Raw genomic sequence first — 16,355 nt, 5'->3', positions numbered from 1 at the left:
ATAAAAAGATAAAATTAGATCCTTACTCCATATCATACACAAAAATGGATTCCAGAGGAATTAAAAACATAGGAGGAAAGTGGAAGAAAAAGGCAGGTCCAAAAAATGGCAAATGAGGAACACTCAGAAAAAATATAATAAAGCAAAATTCATTCATTCATTCAAAAATATTTATTAAGGTCCTATTATGTGTCAAGCACTGCTACAGACACTGGGAATCAATAATGCATAACACAAAGTCCCTGTCCTTATTGAGCTTATGAACCAAATATAAATTTAAAAAAAAAAACAATGAAACAGTCTATTTTTAAAAGGATAGATACATACATAGACTTTTCTGGAAAGATTCACAGGAAAATAGCAATAATACTGGAATAAACTTGGGGAGCTGAGGGACACTGATAAAGAGATTACTTTTTACACTATTGATAAAGAGATTACTTTTTACACTATTGATAAAGAGATTACTTTTTACACTATGTGCTTCCGTTTGTAACTTCTGAATTTTGCATCATACATATTTTATGTAAAGGAACACCTATTTGTAGGAACTAATCTTAGAATAAACATAAGAGTTGTACAATAGTGAAATGGGTTGCTCTGAACTTAAAGGTCCTTATGCAGAGGCTGAAGGCCATCTGTTGGAGATGTTACTGAAGAAATTCTTCTGAGGGCTAGAGACCAGTGAATTAATTATCCTCTAATACCTCTTTCAATTGCATGTTTCTGTAATTCCTCTCTCTTTGTGGTATGGCCCCTGTAACGCCCAGACGATAGTTCCCGCATTTGTTCGATAACTATGTGTGATCACAAAATGTAGGTAAAGACAACTCCATTCCCAGCATTAATGGCTGCCTCAGATAACAGAAGCTAATACTACATAAGCCAAGCATTCTTCTAATTTGATGTCCACAAGTAGCTACCTACATTAAATAGGCTCTTCTCGTATTTATTCACCTTCCTTATACATACACCCAGCACAGTGCCTAGCACATAGCTGACAGATTACAACCTGCAGTAAGCAGACTTCTAAGATGTCCCCCAGTGATCCCTACTTCCTAGTATGCATGTCCTATGTAATCCCTTCCCCTTGAGTGTGAGCTTAACCTAGTGAAATGCTTCTAACAAAGATAAAAAGCGATAGGATGTCACTTCTGTGAGTTGATTATGAAAAACTGTGACTTCTGTCTAGCTAAGAGACTTTGTGTTGCCTTCTCCTGTTTATACACTTTGATGACACAAGCTGCCATGATAGAAATATGGCAAAGAATTGAGGGCAACCTCTGGGCAACAACTAGAGAGGAAGTGAATTCTGCAAACAATCATGTGAGCTTGGAAGCAGATCCTCAGTCAAGCTTTAAGATGACTACAGCCCAGCTGACAACTTGATTGCAGCCTGTGAAAGACTCTAAAGCAGAGGACCCCAATAAGCTGTGCCTAGATTCCTGACTCACGAACTATAAAACAATAAACGTGTTAAATCACTAAATTTCAAGGTAATTTGTTACTGGATAATTTTTCTATCAAACTTGAAAGAGAAGGGTTTCCGGTGTTCACTTTGGGTAAAGGTGTAACCTCTAATGCGGCAGTACTGGCATTTTTCTAATGGCAAGAAATTTGTATCATATGCTTTTCAAAAGTGTAGAACATTATCAATCTTCTTTGTTATCCCATTCTACAGAGATAAACATTAAGTGTAATGAACAGTTCCATAATCTCCCAAAGCTGTCTCCAATGTTTTTCACTATTACCCAAGAAGTGCAGCAAACCTTCTTAATAATCATTTCTAATGTGTGTTTCTTAAAAACTAATTTCAGGGGATAGTAGTAGATATAAAATATTTCTGCAGCCAAGTAAGTAAAGGGACTATAGAGTTAAAAACTATATGTGTTCCTTCACTGCAGTCCAAACTATCAAAATGGCATGAGATCATGTCACCTGGAAGGAAGAAATAAAAACTATCTTTGTTCATGGATGACATGAATATCTATGTAGAAAATCTGAAAGCACTAGAAAAAAAACTCCTGGAACTAATAAGTGATTATAGCAAGGTTGCAGGATATAAGATTAATATACAAAAGTCAACCACTTTCCTATATACTAGCAATGAACAAATGGAACTTGAATTTAAAAACACAATACGTTAGCACCACAAAAAATGAAATACTAAGGTATAAATCTAACAAAATATGTACAAGATCTATATGAGGAAAACTACAAAACACTGATGAAAGAAATTAAAGAATTAAATAAATTCCATGTTCATGGATAAGAAGACTCAATATTGGCAAAATATCAATTCTTCCCAGCTTGATCTACAGATTCAGTGCAATCCCAATCAAAATCCCAGCAAGTTATTTTGTGGATATCAACAAACTGATTCTAAAGTTTACAGAGAGAGGCAAAAGACTCAGAATAGCCAACACAATATTGAAGGAGAAGAACAAGGTTGGAGGACTGACACTACCCAATTTCAAGACTTACTATAAAAATACAGTAATCAAGATTGTATGGTATTGGTAATAAACAAATAGGTCAATAGAACAAAACAGACCCACATAAATATAGTCAACTGATCTTCGACAAAGGGGAAAAGGCAATACAATGGAGAAGATGGTCTTTTCAACAAATGGTGCTGGAACAACTGGACATCCACACGCAAAAAAAATGAATCTAGATGCAGACCTTACACCCTTCACAAAAATTAACTCAAAATGCATCACAGATCTAAATGTAAAACGCAAAACCATAAAACTCCTACAAGATAACACAGGAGAAAATCTAGATGAACCAGGGTTTGGTGATGACTATCTAGATACGACACCAAAGGCACAATCCATGAAAGAAAGAACTGATGATGGACTTCATAAAAATTAAAAATTCCTGCTCTGCAAAAGACCCTGTCAAGAAAATAAAAAGACAAGCAACAGATTGTGAGAAAATATTTGCAAAAGACATATCTGATAAAGGACTGTTATTCAAAACATACAAAGAACTCTTAAAACTCAACAATAAGAAAACAACATGATTAAAAAATGGGCCAAAGACCTTGCCAGACACCTCACCAAAGGAGATATACAGATGGCAAATAAGCATGTGAAAAGATGCTCCACATCACATGTCAGCAGGGAAATGGAAATTAAAACAACGAGATACCACCTCACATCTAATGGATGGCCAAAAACCAGAACACTGACAATACCGAATGCTGGCAAGAATGTGGAGCAACAGCAACTCACATTCACCGTCAGTGGCAATGCAAAATGGTACAGCCACTTCGCAAAACACTTCTTACAAAACTAAACATACTCTTATCATACAATCTATCAATTGTGCTCCTTGGTATTGACCCAAGGAAATGAAAACTTACGTCCACACAAAAACCTAAACATGGATGTTTACTGGAGCTTTATTCATAATTGCCAAAACCTGGAAGCAACCAAAATGTCCTTGGTTGGATAAATAATGGATAAATAAACTGTGGTACATGCACATAACGGAATATTATTCAGCACTAAAAAAAGAAAAATGAGCTATCAAGACACGAAAAGACACGAAGGAATCTTAGACGCATATTACGAAGTGGGAAAAAAGTCAATCTGAAAAGGTTACATACTGTATGATTCCAAATATCTGACATTCTGGAAAAGGCAACACTATGGAGACAATAAACAGATCAGTGGTTACCAGGAGTTTGGGGAAGATGAGATGAATAGGCAGAGCACAGAGGATTTTTAGGGCAGTGAAAATACTATGTATGATACTATAATGGTAGATACATGTCATCATACTTTTGTCCAAACCCATAAGAATGTACAACACCAAGAGAGAACCCTAATGTAAACTATCTGGACTTCAGGCGATAATGAAGTGCCAATGTAGGTTCATCAATTGTAACAAATGTACCACTATGGTGAGGGATGCTGACAACAGATAGACTATGCATATGTGTGGGATGGAATATATGGGAAATTTCTGTACCTTCCTCTCAATTTTGCTGTGAACCTAAAACTGCTCTAAGAAAAATAAAGTCACAAAAACAGTTGTAAAATATAAAATATTTTCTTTTCAAAAAAATGAGAACTTTTAGAGCCTGATTATTATACTTTTATAGACTCATTTATTGCCATATTTGACCTCATAATATTTAGTCATACCAGACTATTCCATTTCTAAAGAATTTAATATTTTCATGTCTTAGTGCAGGCTATTGTCTTTACCTGAAATGCTCATCAACTCATTCTAACTCTCGTAAATTCCTAATTCAATCTGGAAGATTCACCTCAAATAACTACTTGGTGGCATTTTCGACCTACCTCTTCCCTCCTCCTTTCTCTGCAGAATTAAAAACTAGCTTCCTCCAAAGTATTTTCTTAATACTCTATTTATAGATCTTGGTTGTTTACTTGTTCACATTTCTAAATTATTAATTTCTTCAATGCTGCAATTCTAATAACCCAGCATCTAGTTCAATTCCTGGTATAGAATAGGTACTCAAAATATGTTGGCTGAATACACATATGAATGGCAAAGCAATCTGAATGACATAAATGTATGACAAAGAAAAGATACAGCTAGGTACTTACAAAAAATAGTAAAACATGAATTTTAGTATAATATGACCTTGGAAGATACAGCAAATATGATTTTTCCTTAACTATTACATAGATTATTTATATAATTGTGTGACAAACATACAATCCAGCAGTATTCTCTAGCAGTAATTCTCTGGCAGTGGTGTAAGTAGGGTACTTGAATTTTTTTCAATACTTCTTTATTGTGAATGCTATTTTGCATTCTTACAAAAATTAGAGGACATTTTCAGTCAAATATTTAAGTTTTATATTACTGCCCCACACCTATATCACGTTTCCATCAGTAAACGACAAAAAGGTCACATACCAAATGAAACTGATCCACTTTCGGGATTCCATCTTCATTTGTCTCAAATTGCTGATTTTGAACAGTGAGCTGTTACAGAAAATAAGAATGAATAAATTTCCAATGTACCAAAGTACCAATCCTATAGCAGAGTCAAATCTGGAACTCTTCAGATTCTAGTGAGAAGAACTTACTCAAAGAAAGCACATTAGCTCCTGCAAGACAAAAACACTTTCAGAATAATAACTACTTGTTTACAAGCAACCAAAAGAGCTCCTGGGGCTCCTAAAGTATCAATCCGAGTTGATACACACACTATAAGCACTTTTAATACTTCTTCGCCTTACAAGAAAATATATCTAAAACTTAGTAGCTTACATTATGTTGCTTTCACCAATACTCATATGTTAAGTACAAAGAAAATAAATTAGGCAAGTTGGCTTCCTCCCTAATACCTAACCTGTGTCCAAGAAATACATGTTAAACTTTTAAAAACTATTAAATATGGAGAATTCTTACATACACAAAGATATTCTGAATCCCACATATTCATCACCCAGCCCCAACAATCATCAACCAATGACCACTCTTGCCCTGTGCACAAACCCATATATATTATTTTTGAGACAAATACTATATATCTCATAATTTTCTCTGTAAATATTTTAGTACATATTTCTAAAAGATAAAGTCTTTTTATTTTTGACACAATCACAGTACCACACTAAAAAATTAATTATTCTTTAATATAAAATATCCAGTTTTCAAATTTTTCAACATCTCATATCATAAATTATTTTACTTTTATATAGTTTATTTAAATCCAGATCCAAATACGTTCCACACACTGTAATTTAAAACTGAACAGAAGGACTTCTGGTCTCTTTCTGCTCCTCACCACTAAGTACAACTATAAAGTTTGGAAATGACATAAAAGACAACCAAAGGAGATCTCTGAAAGGCCAAAGACGAAGGCAAGCTGGTTAGAGATCCCAGGACTAGAAGAACAACACAGTGACAGGGTGTCTTATGATGCACCCTCATCCAAAAAAGAAAGTGATCCAAACAGAATAAAGTCAAAGAAATTAATGAAAATTCTGAAAACTAAAAACAAAGGAAAAATCTTGAATGTAACCAAGGAGAAACAAAACGGTACCCACAGAGGAACACCAATTTCAATAACAGAGCATTTCTCACGTGAAACCACGGAGATCAGAAGGAAAGGGCACAACATTTTTCAACTGATGAAAGAAAAGAACTTTCAAACACAAATTCTATATCCAGTGAAACTATCCATCAGAATGAAGGTGAAATCAGGATGCTCTCATGAAGGAAAACTAAAAGAGTCTGTCACTAGAAGACATACTCTTAAAGAATTGCTAAAGGAAGCACTTCAAACAAAAAGGAAACGAATAATAAAGGAGCTTTGGAGCATCAAGAAGGAAGAAACAACAATGTAAAGAATAGAGGTATAAGTAAATACCAAAAACTATCCTTCTCATCATGAACTTCCTAAATCACATGCAATGACTGACACAAAAGTTATAACACTATCTGATGCTCAAGACAATAATATTTAAAAATGCGAGGGTAAAGGAACCTAAATGGAAGGCTTCTACATGTCACTCAAAGTGTTGAAACAATAAGTAGAATGTGACGAAACACATATGTTTATTCTAAAACCCAGACCAAGCACTAAGAAAACTACAGAGGAGAGGAAGTCAAGATGGTGGCGTAGGCAGACACAGAACTCACCTCCTCCCGTGGACACAGCCAATTTACAACTACTCATGGAAAAATTACCCCTGAGACAGAACTGAAAACTGGATAAGAGGAACTCCTGCAACAACGGACAATACTAATTGAGGTAGAAGAGGCAGAAACTCCCTTCTGGAGAGGAAAAACGCCGCCTTCACAAGCAGCAGCACCTCACTGCCGCCAGGGGAACAGCCCAAAGGTAGGCAGCCCTCCCAGGAGGCGCGGAACCCTGAGCCGGGGAGCGCCCCCGCTGTGGGCATTAAGTAGACCCAGCACAATCGAGAGGAGTGGCATAAGGTGTGACTTTGCCTGCTACTAAAACATTGGGGAGTACCCCCAGAAAAGCTGGTTTAAAAATAAATTAAAACTGGCTCCTAAAGGGCCCACGTGCAAACTCACCCGTTTCAGAAGGCAACCTAAAATCACCAGAAAGAAAGGTGCACAGTGCGTTGGTGAAAAGAGACTCACCTGATAGGCCCTGAGTGCATCTCGGTGAGAGATGAGACCTCTCCAGGGACTGGGACATTGGCGGCGGCCATTGTTGTGGCCTGGTGTGGGCATGCTGACACAGACGCCATTGGAGTTCTCCCTGTGGCCTGCAGGCCCAGGTCTGCCCCACCCACTAGAGCACCGATTTAATCCAGCTCAGCCAGGGCAGGCAGCCCAACCTAGAGACTGGCCCCACCCAACAACAAGCCCTAGGGCAACTTGTGGGCCTGCATAGATTGGTGACTAGATTCTCTGCAGCCTGGCAACTGAGCCGACTTCAGTGGGGCAGGTCTTGCACAAGGAGAGGGTGGAGAGTGTAGGGTGGTGGTGGAGCATGTGGAGCTCAGGCGTGGAGAGACTGGGTCGGCTTCGGGAGGTCGGGGCACGCACACGGGGCAGGAGTGTGTTGACTGTGTGTGTGGACCTGTGGGCAGTAGGGCTTGTCAGCTGCAGAAGACTTGTGCTTCTCAAAGACCCACATAGGGGGTTTGCCTCACCTTCCAAAGCCTGAAACAATTGGATGCTCCCGTGCCTGAGGCCAGCCCCCCCGCTGCAATTCTCAGAGAGCTGACAAGAGACCTAAAGGCTGGAGGCTGATAGCAACTGAAAGGCCCTGAGCCTAACAACCTGCCACGCTGGGGGCCCACTCACTTAAAAGAAATACTGCAACACAAATGTGGTATTAGAACTTGCAGCCAACTGTGCTGGGGCTCCCCACACCTGATAAAGAGACTGAAGGGCCCACAACAACTACAAGCAGCTGAGCATTACAACAGCTGGCCAGGAGCATAACTCGGCCTCCCTGGGCGCCTACAGGGAGAGCCAAGAGGCCACAACAGAAGGACACACGTAGCCCACATAGGGGTCACCCCTGGAACATTGAGAATTGAGGGGAGCACACTGCAGGCCTCCTAAGCCATCACTAACATAAGGTCACCTGTCCAAGAGCAGGAGACGTAGCTAACCTACCTAATACGTAGACACAAGCACAGGGAAAGAGGCAAAATGAGGAGGCAAGGGAATATATTACAAGTAAGGGAACAGGACAAAACCCCAGAAAAGGAACTAAGTGAAACAGAAATGAGCACCTACCTGACACAGAGCTCAAACAAAGAGTGTTAAGGATGCTCACTGATCTGGGGAGAACAGATGAACTCAGTGAGAATGTCAACAAAGAAATGGAAGATAAGATCCAATCAGAAATGAAGAATACAATACTGGAAATGAAAAATTCACTAGAGGGACTCAAAAGCAGAGTAGAGGATACAGAAGAACGGATCTGTGAGCTAGACGAAAGACTAGAAGAAATTACCCAAGGTGAACAGGTAAAAGAAAAAAGAATTAAAAAGAGTGAGGACAGTCTAGGGGACCTCTGGGACAACATCAAGCGCACTAACAATCCGTGTTATAGGTGTCCCGGAAGGAGAAGAGCGAGACAAAGGGGCAGAGAATCTATTTCAAGAAATAATAGATGAAAACTTCCCTAACCTAAGGAAGGAAACAGACATCCAGCTACAGGAAGCACAGAGAGCCCCAAATAAGATAAACTCAAAGAAGCCCACACCAAGACACATCATAATCAAAATGTCCAGAATTAAAGATAAAGAGAAAATCCTAAAAGCCACAAGAGAAAGTCAAGTTACATACAAAGGAAACCCCATAAGGCTATCAGCTGACTTCTCAGCAGAAACCTTACAGGCTAGAAGAGAATGGCATGATATATTTAAAGTGCTAAAAGGAAAAATCTTACAGCCAAGAATACTCTACCCAGCAAGGTTATCATTCAAAATGGAAGGAGAGATCAAAAATTTCCCAGACAAGCAAAAATTAAAGGAGTCTGTCACCAAGAAACCCGTGCTACAAGAAATGTTAAAGGGACTGATTTAAGGGGAAAAGAGAAGACCACAAATAGGAAAAATTCTCTATTTCCATGATAAGAACGTAATGGATACAAATGCACAAAAAAGAGGTCAGATATGATATCAGAAACATAAAAGAAGGGAGGAGGGGAGTTAAAGAGTAGAGCTTTCAGACAGAGGTCAAACTAAAGAGACCATCAATTCTGTATAAAAGAAGAAAGGAACAGAGAAGGACTACTAAAACACTGAGAAAAAAAAATTAATAAATGGCAGTAAGTACATACTTATCAATAGCTACTTTAAACGTCAATGGACTAAATGCTCCAATTAAAAGGCATAGCGTGGCTGACTGGATAAAACAACAAGACCCATATATATGCTGCATACAAGAGACACACTTCAGACCTAAAGACCCTCACAAACTGAAAGTGAAGGGATGGAAAAAGATACTCCATGCAAATGGCAATGAAAAGAAAGCTGGGGTAGCAGTACTCATACCAGACAAAATAGACTTTAAAACGAAAACTGTAAAAGGAGACAAAGATGAGCATTACATAATGATCAAGGGAACAATCCAACAAGAGGATAAAACACTTGTAAATATCTACGCACTCAATGTAGGTGCACCTAAATATATAAAGCAATTATTAACAGACATAAAAACAGAAATAGACAGTAACACAATAATAGTAGGGGACTTTAACACTCCACATACACCAACGGATGGATCATCCAAACAGAAGATAAATAAGGAAACACTGGCCTTAAATGATACACTAGAACAGATGGACCTAGTAGATATATACAGAGCATTCCATCCAAAAACCAAAGTATGCATGTTCTTTTCAAATGCACATGGAACATTCTCCAGGATTGATCACATATTAGGCCACAAAACAAGTCTCCATAAATTTAGGAAGATTGAAATAGTACCAAGCATCTTTTCTGACCACAACGGTATGAAACTGGAAATCAACTATAGGAAGAAAATCAGAAAAGCCACAAATACGTGGAGATTAAACAAAATGCTACTGAACAATGACTGGGTCAACGAAGAAATCAAAGAAGAAATCAAAAAATACCTGGAGAAGAATGAAAATGAAAATATGACATGCCACAATTTATGGGATACAGCAAAAGCAGTTCTAAGAGGGAAGTTTACAGCGATACAGGCCTATCTCAACAAACAAGAAAAATCTCAAATAAACAATCTAACAATGCACCTGAAGTTACTGGAAAAAGAAGAACAAACCAAGCCCAAAATCAGTAGAAGAAGGGAAATAATAAAAATCAGAGCAGAAATAAATGAAATAGAGACCAAAAAAACAATAGAAAAAATTAATAAAACCAAGAGCTGGTTCTTTGAAAAGATCAACAAAATTGACAAACCTTTAGCTCGACTCACCAAGAAAAAAAGAGAGAAGGCACAAGTAAGTAAAATCAGAAATGAAAGAGAAGAAATTACAACAGACACCTCAGAAATACAAAAGACTATAAGAGAATACTATGAAAAGCTATATGCCAACAAATTCGACAATCTGGAAGAAATGGATAAATTCTTAGAATCATACAACCTTCCAAAACTGGATCAATAAGTAGAGAATTTGAATAGACCAATCACCAGTGAGGAGATCGAAACAGTAATCAAAAATCTCCCCAAAAATAAAAGTCCAGGACCAGATGGCTTCCCTGGTGAATTCTACCAAACATTCAAAGAAGACTTAATACCTATCCTTCTCAAACTCTTCCAAAAAATTGAGGAAGGGAGAAAGCTCCCTAACTCATTCTACAAAGCCGACATTACCCTGATACCAAAACCAGACAAGGACAACACAAAAAAAGAAAATTACAGGCCAATATCACTGATGAACATCGATGCAAAAATTCTCAACAAAATACTAACAAATCGCATACAACAATACATTAAAAAGATTAAACATCATGATCAAGTGGGATTTATTCCCGGTGTGCACGGATGGTTCAACATTTGCAAATCAATAAACATAATAAATCACATTAATAAAATGAAGAATAAAAATCACATGATCATCTCAATAGATGCAGAGAAAGCATTTGACAAGATACAGCATCCATTTACGATAAAAACTCTGAATAAAATGGGTATAGAAGGAAAGTACCTCCACATAATAAAGACCATATATGAGAAACCCACAGCTAATATCATCCCCAATGGTGAAAAACTGAAAGCTATCCCTCTAAGAACAGGAACCAGACAAGGATGCCCACTGTCACCACTCCTATTTAACATAGCATGGGAAGGCCTAGCCAGAGCAATCAGGCAAGAGAAAGAAATAAAAGGGATCCAAATTGGAAAGGAAGAAGTGAAACTGTCACCATTTGCAGATGACATGATTCTATATATAGAAAACCCTAAAGAATTCACCAAAAAACTTTTAGAAGTAATAAACGAATATGGTAAAGTTGCAGGATACAAAATCAACATACAAAAATCAGTTGCATTTCTATACACTAACAATGAAGTAGCAGAAAGAGAAATTAAGAATACCATCCCATTTACAATTGCAACAAAAAGAATAAAATACCTAGGAATAAACCTAACTAAAGAGGTGAAAGAGCTGTACACGGAAAACTATAAAACATTGCTGAAAGAAACTGAAGAAAACACAAAGAAATGGAAAGATATTCCGTGCTCTTGGATTGGAACAATTAACATACTTAATATGTCCATAATTCCTAGAGCAATCTATAGATTCAATGCAATCTCTATCAAAGTTCCAACAACATTTTTCACAGAAATAGAACAAAGAATCCTAAAATTTATATGGAACCACAAAAGACCCCGAATAGTGAAAGGAATCCTGAGAAAAAAGAACAAAGCTGGAGGTATCACACTCCCTGATTTCAAAATATACTACAAAGCTATAGTAACCAAAACAGCATGGTACTGGCACAAAAACAGACACACAGATCAATGGAATAGAATCCAAAGCCCAGAAACAAACCCACACATCTATGGACAGCTAATCTTCGACAAAGGAGCCAAGAACATACAATGGAGAAAAGAAAGTCTCTTCAACAAATGGTGTTGGGAAAACTGGATAGCCACATGCAAGAAAATGAAAGTAGACCTTCACCTTACAGCATACACAAAAATTAACTCCGAATGGATTCAAGACTTGAATGTAAGACCGGAAACTATGAAACTTCTAGAAGAAAACATAGGCAGTACGCTCTTCGACATCGGTCTCAGCAACATATTTTCAAGCACCATGTCTAACCAGGCAAGAGAAACAATAGAAAAAATAAACAAATGGGACTACATCAAACTAAAAAGCTTCTGCACAGCAAAGGAAACCATCAACAAAACGAAAAGACAACCTAACAATTGGGAGAAGATATTTGCAAACCATACATCTGATAAGGGCTTAATCTTCTAAATATATAAAGAACTCATGCATCTCAACAACAAAAAAACTAACAACCCAATTAAAAAATGGGCAAAAGACCTGAACAGACATTTCTCCAAAGAAGATATACAGATGGCCAACAGATACATGGAAAGATGTTCAAAATCATTAACTATCAGGGAAATGCAAATCAAAACTACAATGAGATATCCCCTCACGCCCGTCAGAATGGCTATAATTAACAAGACAGGAAACAACATATGTTGGGGAGGATGCGGAGAGAAGGGAACTCTCATACACTGCTGGTGGGAGTGCAAACTGGTGCAGCCACCATGGAAAACAGTACGGAGATTCCTCAAAAAATCAAGGATAGAACTACCATATGATCCAGCTATTCCACTGTTGGGTATTTATCCAAAGAACTTGAAACACCAATGCGTAAAGATACATGCACCCCTGTGTTCACTGCAGCATTATTCACAATAGCCAAGACTTGGAAGCAACCTAAGTGCCCATCAAGGGACGAATGGATAAAGAAGATGTGGTATATATACACAATGGAATACTACTCAGCCATAAGAAACGATGAAATCCAGCCATTTGTGACAACATGGATGGACATTGAGGGTGTTATGCAAAGTGAAATAAGTCAGAGGGAGAAGGTCAAATACCATATGATCTCCCTCATTAAGTAGTAGTAGACAACAACAAACAAACACGTAGAGACAGCGATTGGATTGGTGGTTACCAGAGGGGAAGGGGGGAGGGAGGAGGGCAAAAGGGATAATTCTGCACACGTGTGTGGTGATGGGTTGTAATTAGCTTTTGGGTGGTGAACATGATGTAATCTATGCAGAACTAGAAGTATAATGATGTACACCTGAAATTTATACAATGTTATAAACCAATGTTACTGCAATATACAAAAAATTTTTTTAAAAAACCACATAAAGCATTTATGACAGAAAAAAAAAAACTACAGAAAGCAATACACTCAAATACACCATAAATAAACCAAGATGGACTCAAAAAACGTTCAAGTAACCCAAAGGAAGACAAGAAAAGAGAAATAAATGAACAAGAAACAGAAGAAACAAATAATAAAATGGTAGACTTAAACCTATCAATAAACACCTTAAGTGTAAATGGTCTAAATACCCCAGTTAAAAAGCAAAGATTAGCAGAGTGAAGAAAAAACACAATGAAACCATATGCCGTTTATAAGAAACAGACTTCAAATTCAACAACATAGCTTTAAAGTAAATGGATGGTAAAAAAAAACATACCATTCAAACTTTTTTTAAAAACACAGGAATGGCTGTATTAATATCAGAGAAAGTACATGTCAGAGCAAACAAAATTAGTACAAAGAGGAAGATTACATAACGATAAAAGGATCAAATACACCAGAAAGACAATATGTACACACCAAACAAGGCCTTAAGACACAATAAGCAAAAAATAATAGAGCTGAAAAGAGAAACAGACAAATTTACAATTATAGTTAGGAATTTCAACAGCCCTCTCTCAGCAACTGATAAAACTACTAGAAAGAAAATCAGTAGAGTTAAAGAAGATATGAAGAACACAATTAACCAAGAAGATCTAACTTATATATATAGAAAACTCCACCCAACAACAGCAGAATAAACATTTTTTTCAAGATCCCATGGAACATTCACCAACATAGACCATGTGCTAGCAATAAAACAAACCTCAACAAATGTGCAAGGACGACATCATACAGAATATGTTCTCTGGCCATAGTTCAATCAAACTAGAAATCAATACAGAACTACAACAAGAAAATCTCTAAACACATGGAAATTAAACATCACAGGTCTAAATAATTCATGGATCAAGGAAAAAGTCTCAACGACCAATTAAAACAAAGAACAGAATGAAATCGTAGGTCGGGTAAATCTAATTCTTGCGATTCCCAGCAGCATCCAGACAAACTCTTAAGAACCATCTGCTTCAAGTGTTACAGGCTGAAATAGATAACCTTTTCCCTAATATTTGTTACCCCAGACCTTCCAATGTATGTGAAAGCTTTAAATTCCCATATTAAAACCCTTGATAAGTACAATACATAAAGAGTGTGGCTTCCATTTTCCTGATTGAATCCTGACTAATAGAGTCCTCAAAACTATGTCTATCCTTCATCAAAGCCTTATCTTCTAAGCTTATGTTCTATAAGCTTCCTACTGACAAGCCAGTAAGAGATAAGATACTGAACTAGTACAAGAGTTCAAGAGAGAGAAGAGAAATTTAAAAATTCATAAAATAGTAAAAATGGCAAGACTGGTGATTAACTAGGGAGGGATGAGGGAGATGGAAGAGTCAAAGACTATAAGGTTCTTGGCTCACATGACCAGAAAAGACTAGAGAAGGCTGGGAGAAATAGCATAGTGGTAAAAAAATGAGCGCTCTGGAGGCAGACTAACTAGGTTTTAACCCTGGTTCTACCTCTTACCAGCCATGGGATCCTGAACAAATCACCTTATTTCTCTTTGTCTCAGTTTCCTCACCTATAAGGATACTGTAAGAATTAAACTGGTTAAATATTTGCCAAGTAACTGATCCCTAGGAAGAATTCAATAAGTGTTATCTATTTTTTTTTAAATTTCAGGTAACTTGGACATATGGTTAGCAATGTGAATGCTATCTTTTTTTTTATTTTTTATCGAGGTAATATTGATTCATAATATGATACATCATATCATACATAACATGAACATCATACTTTGACTTCTGTATGTAGTACATGGGTTTCACCACCAAAAGTCTAGTTGCCATCTCTCACTGTATAAATGTGCCGTTTTACTCTTTTCACCCTCTCCCCTCTCCTCTTCCCCTCTGGTAACCACCAATCTATTCTCTATGTCTGTGTTTGTTGTTGTTGTTGTTGTTTTATCTTCCACATGAGTAAAATCACACAGTATTTGGCATTCTCTGTCTGACTTATTTCGCTTAGCATAATACCCTCAAGGTCCATCCATGTTGTCACAAATGGCATGATTTCATCTTATTTTATGGCTGAGGAGTATTTCAGTGTGTACATACACCACATCTTCTTTATCCATTCATCCACCGATGAGCACTTAGGTTGTTTCCAAGTGTTGGCTATTATGAGTAACACTACAATGAACATAGGGGTGCATATCTTTTCGAATTAGCGTTTTCAAGATAAAATCATATGGTAGCTCTACTTCTAAATTTTTGAGGAATCTCCAGACTGTTTTCCACAGTGGCTACATCACTGTACTTTCCCACCAGCAGTATATAAGGGTTCCCTTTTCTCCACATCCTCTCCAACACTTGTCATTCCTTGTCTTTTTAATAACAGCCATTCTGACAGGCATGAGATGATATGTCATTGTGGTTTTGATTTGCATTTTCCTAACAATTACTGCTGTTGAACATCTTTTGTGTGCCTGTTGGCCCTCTGTATGTCTTCTTTGAAAAAATGTCTATTCAGATCCTCTGCCCACTTTTTGATTGACTTGTTCATTTTTTGTTTTGAATTGTATGCGTTTTTATATATTTTGTAAACTAACCCCTTATTGGACATATGATTTGTGAATATTTCCTCCCAATTGTTAGATTGTCTTTTTGTTTTGTTGATGGTTTCCTTTGTCACACAGAAGTTTTTTAGTTTAATGTAGTCCCATTTGCTTGTTTTTTCTTTTGTTTCCCTTGCCTGAGAAGACATGATATTCAAAAAGATACTGCTAAGATCAATGTCAAAGAGTGTACTGCCTATGTTTTCTTCCAGGAGTTTTATGGCTTCAGGTCTTACATTCAAGTCTTTAATCCATTTTGAGTTAATTTTTGTGTATTATGGGGTAAGATACCAGTCTACTTTCATTCTTTTGCATGTGGCTGTCTAGTTTTCCCAACACCATTTATTGAAGATACTTTCTTTCCTCCATCGTATGTTCTTGGCTATTGTGTCAAAAATTAGCTGTCCATAGAT

General features: G+C 37.1%; 1 protein-coding gene across 1 annotated transcript in view; it reads right to left on the bottom strand.

Moving 5' to 3' along the window:
* The window catches only part of STK31 (serine/threonine kinase 31), a 111,777-nt gene that overhangs the window by 19,033 nt on the left and 76,389 nt on the right, over positions 1-16,355 (bottom strand). The window contains exon 23 of the mRNA XM_087428987.1: positions 4,903-4,971. Coding sequence (XP_087285113.1) covers positions 4,903-4,971 — 69 coding nt within the window. The remainder of the gene's footprint in view (positions 1-4,902; positions 4,972-16,355) is intronic.

The sequence above is a fragment of the Ceratotherium simum genome, chromosome 1 (assembly GCF_057802395.1).
Source record: "Ceratotherium simum simum isolate JZ-2026a chromosome 1, ASM5780239v1, whole genome shotgun sequence".
NCBI classification, from domain to species: Eukaryota; Metazoa; Chordata; class Mammalia; order Perissodactyla; family Rhinocerotidae; genus Ceratotherium; species Ceratotherium simum.
This window is presented reverse-complemented; position numbering and strand designations above follow the sequence as displayed.